Source organism: Vanellus vanellus (assembly GCF_965231255.1).
Source record: "Vanellus vanellus genome assembly, chromosome: 5".
Lineage (NCBI taxonomy): Eukaryota > Metazoa > Chordata > Aves > Charadriiformes > Charadriidae > Vanellus > Vanellus vanellus.
The window spans coordinates 80,076,876-80,091,346 of record NC_138910.1 but is presented as its reverse complement, the minus strand read 5'-3'; the positions used below and the strand labels follow the sequence as shown (position 1 = coordinate 80,091,346).

Here is a 14,471-nt window from a genome sequence, read left to right as displayed (position 1 = left end):
CGAGGCTGGTACCTTCTCCGGGGTTGCGAAGAGCAGCCAGTATTGCCTCGGTTCCTTGGCAAGAACTTCCACTCGGCCCTCTGTCCCGGTGCATAAGTAACACGGCGAGCCTGGCACCTGGCAGAATAACCTCTTACAGGTGAAATCTTTAGCACGTTTTAGAAACTTCATGTGTTGCTCCAAACTACACCAGATTCAGGACAATAGTACTTCTCTATGGGCAGGAGATGATTTAGAGTTACTGCTGAAACGGATGATTTCCTTGGCAAAGTTAAGAAAAAGTTCATGATGGGTTAAGGATCTAATGGTCCCATCTTCTGATGTAGAGCATGAGTTTATTAAGTTAAAAGCTGAATTCATGCAGGAGTTTCCATTTGCACCTTACAGAAGGAGAGGTTCTACGAGGGGCATTTTGTGTTGGCGACACCGTCGTGCAAGGAACTAGCTGACCTGATGAAACAGTGCATGAACTACGACCCCCATCAGAGACCCTTCTTCAGAGCAATCATGAGAGACATCAACAAACTGGAGGAACAAAGTAAGGCCTGGTTTTGCTCTCAGCTGGAGGGAGGGATGAGGAAGGCTGGTTTATTTGGCGAAGTTGGACACCTTCCAGCAGCATTCTTGTGTGTGTACTGTTGTACAGACAGCAGCATGCCCTGTCCCTTTTTATAGAGGAGTGCAAACAGGCTGTGAGCGTTTTATTCATACAGAATGTGTGGATTGAGCTGTGTTGGTGTTACTGCCATTTCATTCGATGGTCCGTGTTTTATACAACAGCTTAAGTTAGTTTCAAGACAATTTTAGGCTCCATGAGATTTCCACGGGACTCTCTTGACCAAATCAGCACATTAACGCAGATAACTCTGGTTCCTGGTTCATCTTATCTGCAGAGCAACTAACAGACAAACTAACTAGCTAACAGACTAACTAACTAGCAAATTACTGCAGACAACTAAGAGACAATCGGTCAAGGGCAAAACTTGCTGTCCCATACCTAGTAATAAATAATAGAAGCTGAGTGACTACTGCGGGGTGGGAAGTATACCGAGAGAAAACTGAATCAGAGTCTGGAAGAAGACCCAGCGAGCAGCCCACAAAGTGAGGGAGGAAGATCGGCAAGTGATAGACTGGCATGTACAGAGGAAGGAATTCCCTGTCAAGAAGTAGGCAGGATTTAAGTAAGAGAAGTTGTGACAGTAGGGATAGAAACATGCTAACGGCAGCAGATTGAAAGTGAGCGAGGATGCCTGGAAGTGTCAAGAGCACGGTGTCCTTACAGGAATCTATCTGACCTGGGGCTTATTTTCCACTCCCAGATCCCGATATCGTCTCAGAGAAGAAACCCTTTACAGAGGTTGATCCCACGCTCTTTGAAAAACGATTCCTGAAAAGAATCCGTGATTTGGGAGAGGTAAGAGCAATGTCAGATACAGAGCGCAGATAAGTGTTCCTGTGTGTGTATACGCAGCTGTCTGCGTGTGCTTTCTGTGTGACAACAGGAAGATGTGAATCGTAAATGCCTAAAATAGTGCGTCAGGGACACTACAGTTAGTGTTTTGTTAAATAACGCTGTCTTTTCTTCTGCAATTAGGGCCACTTTGGCAAGGTTGAACTCTGCAGATATGACCCAGAGGGCGACAACACAGGGGAGCAAGTGGCAGTTAAATCGCTCAAGCCAGAGAGTGGAGGGAATCACATCGCCGATCTCAAGAAGGAAATAGAAATCTTGAGGAATCTTTATCATGAAAACATTGTAAAATATAAGGGAATTTGCACAGAAGACGGTAAATCTTCATGTCGAAAATTAAAAGTACACTCTAAAAGGATAAGGGTTTTCCTTTAAAAAAGAAGCACTTTAAAGAGCAAAATGGTCTTAGGTCAATTTTATGGGTTTAGATCTCTTTCTTCATGGAAGAAGCAGCAATATATCTCTGAAGTCCACCTCCTGCCCATTTCTGTGCTTGGCTGACTTGGATGTCAGCACTGTGGTTGATGTTCTCACCAAATGCATCAAAAGAAACGAGTGCCTGGGCAGGCTGGTGGTGGTTGTTCCAGGAGGGAGCTGACCATTGCAGCTGGGTCGTGGCCCCGTAAACCCAGAGGTTGTTATTAGAAGCATGTTATTATTCATAGAAAAAAACCTCAATTGTCTTATATTTTTGCATTTGCAACAGTGATTGTTCTAAGCCAGTATTTAAAATCTTTAAGACCATTAAGTTCAGTAACTGCTGCCTGGAATAGGTTCTCCTCTGGATTGGTTCAGTGACTGCTAATGGGGTAGACCACAGTCCGGCAGTGGCCACACAATTTCGTTACAAATGCTACTGGTGCTGGGGGCTTGTGGGAAAATGATTGGTGTTGATGACATGAGAAGGGTCACGTGTCTACAAATTAAACACACGCTCTGTTTTTAGGAGGAAGTGGGATTAAACTCATAATGGAATTCCTTCCTTCTGGGAGCCTAAAGGAGTATCTCCCGCGGAACAAGAACAAAATCAATCTCAAACAACTTCTCAGATACGCGGTTCAGATCTGCAAGGTGAGCCTGGCACCTGAGCCTTCCTGCAACTCTTCTGTTTGATTAGCTTAATACTTCATTTAACTGGGGGGGAAGAGAGGCTTGCTTGATGAACAGAACTATTCTCCTTGCTTTGTCCCCAGGGACCTGAATCCTAAAGCAGTCTCTCCCGTGCTTCAGGTGCTACTGGTGCAAAGATCAGCAAGGGAATAATTAGCAGGTTCCCTTGCATAAAAGTTTACGATAAGAAGTTGTTCCTACTGCAGAATGTGAAGTATTAGGAGGGAGAGCAGCATTTAGAAAAGGGTGTGTTGGTAAAAGGGAATGAGCAATGTTCAAGTTCAAAGCGAGGAATAGATGCAAGTGGAGTGTCAGAAAAGGACCCTGGGAAGTGCCAACAGACGGAGAACCTGGCATGGGAAACCTGGATAGAGTAGTACCATGTGAATGAGGGAGCATTTGAAGGGGAAGTTGGAGAAAAACAGTGACTTAAGTATTGGAGAAATGAGCATCAAAGACTTTCTTCTCTCTTAGGGAATGAACTATTTGGGCTCCTGTCAGTACGTGCACCGTGACTTAGCAGCAAGAAACGTCCTTGTTGAAAGTGAGAACAGAGTGAAGATTGGAGACTTCGGTCTCACCAAAGCAATCGAGACCGATAAGGAGTACTACACCGTCAAAGATGACCTCGACAGCCCTGTTTTTTGGTAGTAACTTATAACTCATTGTCTTTAACCAGACTGTGCAGCGGAGTAACTTCTCTGTTCCCATAGACTTAGGCTTTTAGGCGTCTTAAAGATTTTTCCTGTTTTGATAAGAGGCCTAAAAAAAGATACAACAGCAGAGCAAGGAAAAGACACCTGGTAGACTACATTTATCTACTGTTGTGCTGTTTATTTCTTCCTGCAGTTAATGATCCATTTTCCCACGGTCTTTGGGTTTGGTTTTAGTCTCCTTTAGTTTCGCAGTGACTTGGCTGTGTAACAGTTGTACCTTATTTACTGCTTCTGTTGCATCCCGAGCCCTGTGGGCACATGAATTTATATGAGAGGACTCTACAGATGCAGAACGCGCCTCTTCAGTTTGCTTACTTTAAACGCGTATGGGTTGTGCGTGCACGAGTAGGTCTGTGCAGCTCTGAATAAAGTTTAAGGCTGTGACGTTGTGCCCACAGGTATGCTCCAGAATGTTTGCTTCAGAGTAAATTTTATATCGCCTCGGATGTCTGGTCGTTTGGGGTGACGCTGTACGAACTGCTGACCTACTGTGATTCGGAGTCCAGTCCCATGGCGGTAAGTGGCTGTGAAAGAGATTTGCTGCTAAAGCTGCTTAAATCAGATATTTTTTTTAATTTAAAAAAAAAATATATTATTTTTGGAAACAAGAATCTCTGTCTTAGGAAAACAACCCTAGTGGTCTTTCACTAAAGACCTCTGTAAGTTGTGGTGACTGTGTGTCCTGGTGAGGAAACTATTTATAAATGTCACTGTCTGTGTTCTAATGGGAGTAGATGGTGCACAGTACCCCTACAATGGGCATCTACTGTTCGTTTTCATTGTGAGATTGAAATGTCATCTTAATGTCCGGTGGAAACAGCCTGGGTTTGCGCAGGGCAAGAGGATGTGCCACTGACTCCTGCTCTTTTCACAGGAGTTCTTGAAAATGATCGGCCCCACACAGGGACAGATGACGGTAGCACGGCTGGTGCGTGTCTTGCAAGAAGAAAAGCGTTTGCCACGTCCACCCAACTGCCCAGAGGAGGTAATGATACACCTACACTTTGATAGTGGCGCCGCCCTTTGACACTGAATTAGCAGCAGAAGCGCCACACGGTGATGGTTGAATAGGTCTGGCTAATCGGGGTAGGAAAACCTTTGGGTATGCTATTAAAAAGGCATTTCTAAGTTTTTTAAGCATTATTTTTAAAATGTTTTTTTTTTTTTTTTTTGACACTGACATTTCCAAGTTCGTGATGTCCCTTCCAGAGGGGTTCAGACCTTTGCTTTAGTATCTGGATCGCTGTAAAATTCATTCCGAATCCTTCGGATTTTTTTTGAAATAGAGAGTTCCTGGGTGCGCAGCAACCCAGACCGAGACGCACCTCAGCAGGCTCTCAGTTAGCAGACCCCGAGGCGCAGCCTTACCTCCTCCCGTCCTTGGGCATGCGGCAGATTCTGCCCTGGGGCTGAGCTGGGGACCTTCCACCAGAGCCACAAGCCCCGAGCAGGCTGCGGGGAGGCGAGGGGATCGGTATTTCTCTCCGGATGTGTGGCTCAGTGCGGGGTAGGTGACTGCTGCCAGCTGCAAGGATGGAGAGGTGAGCGGCACACGTGGGACCTGAGCCCTGCAGTGTGGAGCCCAACAACTCTGCATGGGAAGGCCAGAGGTGCCTGGCCCCCAGCCAACTGGGAAACCAGTACAGTAATTACCCAGAGGTACGCAGTAGCGGCTTTGGTAAAACACACCTGAAGCAGTGAAGCTGCTGCATTGTTTTAAGCTGTCTACAGTCTACACTACTACTGCATCAACTGTTTGCACTGTCAGACAAACGCACACCTCTGTTTAAGCAAAAAAACCCCACTGGTAACGGATACTTGCTAATTCTGATCAAAATCTGCGGTGCATTTCTATCAGCGTTCTTCATTTCATAATTACTGAGAATCTGCTCCATTGTATTTACTGGAAAAACAAATGAAATGTTTCACGCATCCTTTAAGAATCTCTCGGTTTTTGTTGTTAGGTGGACCAGCTGATGAGGAAGTGCTGGATATTCAAGCACGATGAACGGACAACCTTTCACAACCTGATTCATGGATTTGAAACAATTATGAGCAAAATGTAATTAATTTTTTTTATACTGTCAGTACTTTAAATGTGTTTCAAAATACAAATGCCCAAGACTTTTTTGTTTGTTTTTTTTTTTAACCACTGTAATTTGTACTCTGACTGTGCTAATGTGTTTAAAGGATTCTTTTTTCCAACAGTTTTCCTTTTTAATTTTAGTCAACAGTTGGATCAAATGAATTAAAGGGTATGGCAGAAACAATAGCTTCAACTCCTTTTGCTGCTGTTCTTGTAAGGCAGTTTTATCTTTACCCAATTACAGTCTCGCCACAATTTGAACTACCCTGATGAATGCAAACAGCAAGAGTGGTGTCAAAAAATGCTGCAGTTCTCCGTGCGATCTGTAGCATTTAAAAAAAGTCTGCTGCGCACGCTTATTCCTTGAGCAACTGAACTGGTGGACATAAGAGGACTTCATACAGTAATTTGATACTTTTGTGGGGTTTTGAGGAGGCTTTAAGAAAAAGTTTGGCTGACAGATACCCTTCATGTGCACTTAAAATTTAGTAACAAAAAAACAACTCTGGCATAATAATTCAGAGAAGACAAAATAATCAACTCATCTTAACCAGTCTGCAGGGCTGAGCTCTTACCTGGTTTTGGGGAGAAAAAAAAAAAGAAAAAAAAAATAAAATTGCTTGACTGTCACATTCAACCAACCAACCAAAAGAAGCATAGGTCAGCACGTAGCGTTATGCATTTCATTAAGAAACCCAGTTTCTGAATAAATGTATTTGTTTTTCTTAACTCAGCCCTCCCCTCCCACGTCACACGTTTCTACCCACTGGAGCTCCCACCGTTGATGGAGCTGTTAAACGTGCCAACACGACGCAGCTTCTACTGCCAGTGAGCTACAGTGTGGTGGAATGTGTATAGGAAACTAATTACACACTTTGGGGATAGAAAAGAAAATTAATCCATGTACAGTGCCTGGGGAGTGTTCCCCTAACGAAGAAAAATTATCTAAAAGAGAGGACTGAGCAACAGGGACAGCGTCCCCAGGAGGGGAGGAGAACACCTCAAACACGAGTCTCTGTCAGCAGCGGTGCCATCTGAGGGGTGCACCTCACCCTTATTTTTTTTTGGCAGTGATTTCTTTGGCCGGCCCTTTAATCCATTTTAGCAGTTCTGTAACGCTGCTGATTTGGCCTAAGGTGATGATTCTTTAAATAACAGCAATGGCCTTGATTTAATTTGACTTGGAGACTCAAACCATGCACTTGTGAGGTGTTCAGTTAAGCAAAGGGAAAGCCAGTGGGGCCAGACTGGGACCAGGGAGGTTTCCTTGCCCGGACCAGCTTTAAGCATTTAGAGTGTGAGTCAAGGGAGGGCACTGCATTCTTGTTTTGTAAACCTGTCAGGCCTTGAGAAACAGTGGTTTAACTGGAAACCTTTGGCTGACCCCTGACCTAGAACTTGGGTGATACTGTCCTTTGAGGAGCTACTTGGTTTGGGCAATAACAGAAAGGTGTCTTTTAAATATATATCTATATATACATAAAATTGTAATTATGAGCAGCAACGAGGTCAGATTTATTTTTACAGTATTACCTGTTTTTTCTTTATGTCACGTCTGAACCTGATTCAAATCTGCAAGCACTTTGTTACTCTTTATACAAACAAATTAATAAAGATTTTTTTTTCGCCACGTGTATATTTTTTTAATCATAAATAAAATTAGAAAGATTTTTAAATGTAGCTTCCATAGGAATGGTGATTGGAACACGCTGTCTTCAAAACAACCTTTTCCCTTTAAAGGTAGTCCAGAGATGGTTTTCTCCCACAGAAATCCACTTTAAATGTGTACTAACAGTTTTATTTTCATTGAAAAGCATATTAAGTTGAGCAAGTTGCATATACAAACCATTTGAACAAAATATTACAAGTGACTTTATCAATACATACATGTAGAATCCCAGAAAAGCTCCTACAGCCTGCGCTGCAGTTTGGCGGTGGGAAGCGGTTGCTGCCTGTAGGCACAGCGCATACTGGCTGTACAGCCCAGCCCCGGAGGGAGGAGGGGGTTAAGCTTTGAAAATATGTATCCCGGTCACATAACAAAGCTTGAAAGGCAGAGTTTAAGACTTTTTTAAAAAAACAGTATTGAAAAACTGCTTCGGTATTATAGCAGGACCTGGGTTCTGGCCTTGCTGCTCAGTGAATTTGGGCCAAATGAATTTGCAGGAGGATTCCAAGACAGCACCCACCCCTCTCTCCAGCACAGAGGGCTGACGCGTGATTTATGTGCCACAAACATCGACTCAAAAAGGAACAATTTCCAAGTCTTCAGCTATAAGGATTAACAGCAGAAAGGAAAGACTCCAGCCAGAGTTGCTTAATGAATAAGCTAAAAATACCAAGTCTTTTTTTTAATCAAAAAAAGAAAAAAGAGCAACCCAGTGAAGCTGGGAAGCAGTGTCACCTGCTTGGCCCCAGGCCCTGGTGCAGCACATGCCTCTGTGGTTCCCAGGTTGGGGTGTGAGCCCATCCCCTACACCTGGAACAGGTGAGTCTCTTGTCCTAGTGAGGACTCCCTTGTGCAAAAGGTAATAATACATTAGAAAACGTGAAAACAGGAGCCAGGCTGCTCCTCTGCTCTACCAGGCTTTGGAGTGCAGCAAATTCCAAAAGTTAAGATGCTTAGAAAAAAAAGAAGTAATACAGTGACGAGGAGGAAGGCAGGATTAAAGACGCCATCCACAGGGCATGTCCCTATTGCTCCTGCTCCAACTCTGAATCATCCAGATTCAGAAGTCAGAAAAAGCGCAACAGGCAGTTGATTTCCTCCACTTTCAGCTCTCTTTACCAAGGCCCCACCACCTGCAGGTGCTGCCGCAGCCCTGCCTTACGGACACACGTGCCCGGCAGAAGGGCGACAGTGCTCTGCCACATGCACCAGTTTAACAGAGGCATTCACAAACTGCAAATTACTTATTCCAAGGAAAAGCTGCGGCTTCTTGGCCTAAAAGCAGATGATGGTTACTTCACTGTCCAAGTATCACCTCTCCAAATTGAATTGAATATTGCAAGGCAGCACACAGTATAGCATCTTGCTTTTAACAAACATTTATTGAAAAACATCACAGAGGCTCTGGTAATACATTTGGTATATCGCCATTCCAGGATTAAGAGAAATATTAAAAATATAAAGGCTGTAAATGCAGAACTCTTAATCCTGGAAAAAGTAAGATTGAAAAAAAACCCCACATTCTGAGTTAAAAAAATAAGAAAAAAATTACTATCACGACTTCATCTTTTAACTTCCTCAGTCTGAGGACTAGAGAAAGGATTAGTGTTCCCTCCTCGGTATTTTTATTGCTTTCGGCTGGTAGGCTACCAAAACTCACCCAGTTGCTTTGCTTTGTCTGCTTCAGCCCACTGTTACTGTCAGTGGCAGACGACAAAGGAAACCCCATCCCATCCTTCCAGAAGGCAAGTCAGGCGACCCCGAAATGGCTAACCTCCTGGCAATACGTACCGGTTCCTTGGCAAATTTGCCCGTTACAGGGGGTTGTTCCTCTCGGGATACTTACAACCCCCACAGAAAGAAGAATTATTTGTCTGAAGTTAAGGCAGCAATAAATAGCAGAGGTACGAAAGCCTGCCTCCGCGCCCAAAGGCAGGAGCGGTTAGTTAGGGCTCAATAAACACGCTTTTTTTTTAGAGAGGATTCTGCGTAACGTACTGCGGAGCCCTGAGTCTGCTGGCCGAGGTACTCCATGGGGCCGGGTTCTGGGGAGGAAATGAGGTACGAAGAGCCTCGCTTCTCACTTCTTGTTGGAGCCACCTAAGGACAAGAGGAAAACAAGTGACACACGATCCAGCGCAAACGGTGTCAATAAATAAAGCTTGGGAATTACCAAGGACCAGGAGCCAGTAACCGACTCCAAAGGCCCGACTCCTTCGGCTTTAAGGTCCGGCTATACACAGCTCATGAGTCAGTGTTTGTGCCCTTTCCCTTAAAAAAAAACCCAAACCTGATCGTAAATGCATTGGTGCCCCACCATCCATGCGGTTTTGTGAGGGCAAAGGACTGGCTGTGCCCGGCAGCCCCGCTCCACAGCGCACGTTTAAAAAGCAGTTGTGTAACGGCCATGCCATTACCCCACAGTGCCACAGCAGCTCCAGCCATCTCATCCTTTAAAGTAAGACACCAGTGGACCTTTTTATTTTCTCCTGGAGAGCTGAATGGGTTAAACCGTCCTGGCACAGCTATGATGGCAAGACAGATGTCGAAGGACTTGGTTTCCAGCCATGCCAAAGCGGGTTGGTGTTGCGGATTACAGCTAACCATCTGCCGCTTGCAGGCATGAGTTTACATGTGGTACCGACGGGAAGAAGAGAGCAGTAACCGCTCTTTTCATCAAAACTTAAATTTAATGAACATGCCTCACTCCGACACACAGAAAATCCTGAGGGGCTCAGAGTGGGGTTTCTGGTGAAGGCAGAGGTGACCTAAGGCTGCCCTACCACCAATGGCCCCTCGGGGTACATAAGGCTCAGGTCAGTTCCTCTCTGGGATCCATCAGAGCAGGACCTTGCAATCTCCGTGGAGCACCAGAAGCTGTACACATTAGGGCCCACCACCTGAATCAATGAGTCTTGATCACTCTCTCTTTTCCCCCCACATGTCATCAATTTCATTAATTAAACAGTGGTCTTGTTCTAAAAGACTGAAGTATCTGCCCTGTAACAACCACCTGAACGTGATCTCGCCACCTCCTGCTCAACCACATGGTGTACCTTAGGTTAAGCCTGGCTCCTAGATCAGAACATTTGGGGTTTGGTTCATGTTGGAGTATTTTAGGAACCTTAACATGTTTCACAAACCAGGACACTAATTCCTTAACCAAAAACACAGCTGTGCTGACCAAATGTCCCTGAGCCCAGTGCTTCCCAGCAGAAGTGCCCCATGCTGATGCATGTTCACAATCCAAACGACCCTCTGCTAAGTCCAATGTCATTTTACTGTGCACTTGTCATTAAATAGGGATTTGCTTGAGGGAAGACTTTTAGTTCCTCCCACACACCTCTCTCTCCTGCTCTTTTAACAGCCATGGGGATGTCACACGTGTACTGGCTCACATGGCCGAGTGCAGCATCTCCACTGCGTGGTTCATATAAATCCCCGACCACGCTCCTCCTGAGCCTCTGAAATGCAGCCCACAGACGCAGGAGAAAAATCAGCTATAGGGTTAAAGCAAGCACAGACACACAAGCACACACTCAATACCGATACAACCGATACAGAGCCTCTTGGGGACCAGTCTGGGTGCCCTCCTCACTGAGATTTATCTTTTGATTCCAGGAATGAGAAAAGTACCTCCTTGTGGAGGCAAACCGTACTTCTGTTTAGCTTATGCCAAGGGACTGACCGGTCTTGTTCTGCCTTTTATGGCATCTAGCATTAAGAGAGACTTTTGAGCAAGCTGTTCAACATCACCTCCGCATAAAAGCTTTCCTCTTTAGACCAGAGATCAACTGAAAGGTATTAGTTAGCTCAAACCGCAGACTATCTCCTTCTCTTGTTACAATTTCACTCGTTTCCAGTCGTATCAGAGCTGTTAGTTGTGTGTTCCTTCTAAACCTCCTCCAAAACCCAGGAATCTCATGCCAAGTCTGAAACGCGAGTTTCTGAATGCCAGAACATCGTGTGCTGAATCCTGCTGCTAACCTCTGCGCGGCCGAGGGATTTAATGCCGTGATGGGGAGAGCTGTGCGGGAGGCTGGGCTGCTGAGCTCCCTCAGATGCGACTGCTGACTTCAGCTGTGGCTCCTCTTGGCATGCCCGGACAACTGTGCAAAGGGCCAGGAGCTGCGCTGGAGGCTGGAGAGCCAGCTCGGCATCCCTCCAGCAGCGCTCGGAGAGATTATCATCACTCCTATGGCTGCAGGGCTGGGGCGGACTCACAAAGGCAGCAGCTCGTTACGCTGACGGGCATACTTCCCCACAGCCGCTCCAAAACAGATGACAATCTGGCTTTTAAGGTCTTTCCCATATGTAAAAACAGGAGCAATGTGATTTACCTATGGTATATAAATTCCTCAGGACTTCTTTCTAAGGCACTCAGGAAACAAGAATACCGATGCTCAGATGGAGCAAAGCTTTCATCCCACCAGCCTCCCGTTAGTCCAGACTCCAGACTCCTTTAAGCTGGTCCTCACAACCACAGCATTTCCCCATCCCTCCTGCATCTTTATTGATGAAAACTAAGTGCCTACTAGGTGCAACAGAGAACAGAAGCTTTGCTCAATGAGTCTGGCTGAACTAGGCCACATCTGACATCTGTTATATTTCAAATGAAAGCCATTTTAAAAACCTCCCAGGATCCCGTTAACAGTACTACAAAGTGGCGGCTGTAGGTAACCTGGACACTGCTGTGACTTGCTAAATCCACTTCAGAGGTGTTACCCCAGTGGCACTCACTGCAAAACATCTGCAAGTCAGGCAAAAAAAACCCATGTAAAGCCAGTGTGAACTTCCTCCTCCTCCTTCGTTCACTTCCTACTTTATTTGCCTCCTTCAAGGCATTGTTGCACATTCACCCTTGCAGATACCATCTTTCCAAGAAGTTTGCTCACAAACGTCCAGCCTGTCATTGCCTGTGGGATTTGGTGGTTTGCGGGCAGTGAGGAGCACTGATCTCCCGCGTGCTGGAGGGCTCCGAGGGAGCCTGGCGCCGGCACGCCCTGCCCAATGGCTTCTTTTATTTATCACATCCACCAGGAACCGCGTGGGATCCTGAGTAACTTCGGATCCTAAGGAGCACGGGTGCAGTGGAAAACTCTGCCTTGGGTTGTTGCGGGTCCAAAGTCCACTCGGTGGCAGCATAAGACAAATAAGAAGCGCTTCCACCAGCAGCTGGCTGGGGCTGCATCTGCAACCACTCTGCTTGGTCTCTCCTCTCACCTTATTTAATGTTTTTTGTGGAGGAAGCTGCAAGCTGCCTGGCTGGTAAGATCCCTGGGCTCCACTGTAAAGTGTAGGCACGACCTGCAAACAGGTACTGTAGTCTGGGTAAGATCCACCTGTAGATTCCTAAATGCAGAATGGGATCCATGATAAACCAGAAGTTGAAAGAAAATAGGTTTAATAATTCATTTTTACTTGATATACTACTGAGCACTCAGCAGATGTGAAAGTGTCTGAGTTTTACACTCAGTTGCTAAAAGGAGTGTATAATCCGCAGCAGCTCAGGCATGCAGCAAAGTGTAGGGTCTGGGGGATGGCTTACTTTACACAATTCCTTTAACAAAAAACAAACAAAAAAACAGAAGTGTGCTTCTCATTGGTCACAGAAACCTCAGGCTATATAATGCCTGGGTGAGAAACGATGTTACGGTGTGCTGTTTCTTGGTAGGAGGTATTTTAATACACTCCTGAACTTCACAGGTAACTTCAGATTGTGGGATTTTAGAGAGAGGAATATTCGTGGCAGACATAATCAAAAGCGTGAGTATGAATCCTAGAGAGTAATTGCGCAGGGATGCCCTGCAGAAGGTGACCATGCAGTGTCATTTGTCCCACGCTCTCCAGCCCCTTAATTCCTGCGGTACTGACAGCAGCAGCCACTATCAACAAACAAAGCAGGTGTCCAGACTCCAAAAGCACCCTGACAGCTGATGGGAGAAACAGCCAATGGAGACATGAAGAAAATAAAATTATTTCTCACCTCAGATGCTTCATTTTCAAATTCATCGACTCTTGCCTGGGTAGAGTTATATGCCTGAGCATAATGCTGATACCACTGCTGAACAGCCTCCTATAAAGGAGGAAAAAACCTCTTCCCATTAGCTGTCTACTAAGATCACTTTAAATGAAAACAATTGCTACGGTCTCACAGGACATGAGAATGAATTAAAGGCAAAGCTCTCCAAGAGGCATCAAAACATGTTTCGCACCAGTGATAAAAGCTCAAACCAAACATTTAAAACTACATAAAGGGCTTAAAAGCTACACAAGACACCACTGCCTTGGCAGCGGATGTAAGTACAATGTCATTTCTGTTACATGGAAGGAACAGGCAGTACAGATACAGGTGAATGATGATAGGTGGCATCTCTGCACCTAAGCAACATCATTTGAGTCCTTCATGCTACTAAAGTTAATATTAATAACACTAATACTACAGTACTACTGATTTTTTGGGGATAGTATTTAAGGACTTTAGGAACTATCTCCAGAAGACATCAAAATGAATTTAAAGCCAACAATCAGATTCAAACAAAATATTCAACACTACGTCAGTGCTTACGTGAAACACACAACACAGCGGCCCACAGGACACCTCTGTTGCTTCTCTAACCCACAACTGTCACCAGTTCTTTCTGACTAGGAGAAGAGTGTGGCCCTCGGCAAAGCTCCCTGCTGCTGTGCCGCGACCCCATCCCCTCCCACCCCTCCTGGCCAGGCTGAGACCCTCCTCATACAAAACAACCCCTGTGCCCACCCGTGCACCCACGCTCTGTCCTCCAGACCCAACCGACTCCCACAGCAGCCACGCTCTACCCCAGGAGTTTTGGAGCACCACAGATTTCCTTGCCAGCTGCCTCGGAGAAGGGAGCACAGCCTGTTTCTGTCTCCCTGCCGTAGGAAGAGAGATCAAGGCAACTCTGGGGAGGAGGAGGTGATGGTGACAGGGCAGGAGAGAGAGAGACCTACGGCAGAGCCAGGGTGGGTGTCTCAGCACAGACCCACGATTTTTATACAGATTACCTGACAGCACTACAATCCAGTTCTTGTATTTGATTTGTATACGGTCATATTTCTACACAGACTGGTGATGACTAATGAAAAAATGGAAGTATTATTTCACAGAATGTCCCAGTGTCTGTGAAACACAGTACTTGCTCTCAGTACTACAACAAAACGCTCTCCAGACAAGGGGCAGCCCTCCACCTTAATGGCCATACTCTGATCATCAAAAGGGGCAAACGGTGAAGAAATCCCATGCGGTGAAACCAGCTGGCAGAGACTGCAAAAATTCCCCAAGCTATACAGGAACTTCTGGTAGACAGAACACACTCTTTTCTGGGATCTAGCCAAAGTTCAAGAAAACTTTAAAACTTCTTGGGAAGGGAAAGAAAAACTTCATGGTTTTAAAGA

At 45.5% G+C, this 14,471-nt stretch overlaps 2 protein-coding genes across 4 annotated transcripts in view; one reads left to right on the top strand and one right to left on the bottom strand.

Moving 5' to 3' along the window:
- Window positions 1-7,013, top strand: part of JAK1 (Janus kinase 1) — a 63,938-nt gene extending 56,925 nt beyond the window's left edge. For all 3 annotated transcript variants that reach the window (XM_082484304.1, XM_082484302.1, XM_082484303.1), the window contains 8 exons: window positions 388-538; window positions 1,320-1,414; window positions 1,595-1,787; window positions 2,418-2,542; window positions 3,056-3,228; window positions 3,696-3,813; window positions 4,172-4,282; window positions 5,262-7,013. In XM_082484304.1, the coding sequence (XP_082340430.1) occupies window positions 388-538; window positions 1,320-1,414; window positions 1,595-1,787; window positions 2,418-2,542; window positions 3,056-3,228; window positions 3,696-3,813; window positions 4,172-4,282; window positions 5,262-5,363 (1,068 nt within the window). In that variant the 3' untranslated portion in view covers window positions 5,364-7,013. The remainder of the gene's footprint in view (window positions 1-387; window positions 539-1,319; window positions 1,415-1,594; window positions 1,788-2,417; window positions 2,543-3,055; window positions 3,229-3,695; window positions 3,814-4,171; window positions 4,283-5,261) is intronic.
- A 1,416-nt stretch (window positions 7,014-8,429) lies between these two features.
- The window catches only part of RAVER2 (ribonucleoprotein, PTB binding 2), a gene marked incomplete at its 5' end in the record, with an annotated part of 36,805 nt that continues 30,763 nt past the window's right edge, over window positions 8,430-14,471 (bottom strand). The window contains 3 exons of the mRNA XM_082483608.1: window positions 8,430-9,152; window positions 12,276-12,404; window positions 13,039-13,128. Of these exons, the coding sequence (XP_082339734.1) occupies window positions 9,006-9,152; window positions 12,276-12,404; window positions 13,039-13,128 (366 nt within the window). The 3' untranslated portion in view covers window positions 8,430-9,005. The remainder of the gene's footprint in view (window positions 9,153-12,275; window positions 12,405-13,038; window positions 13,129-14,471) is intronic.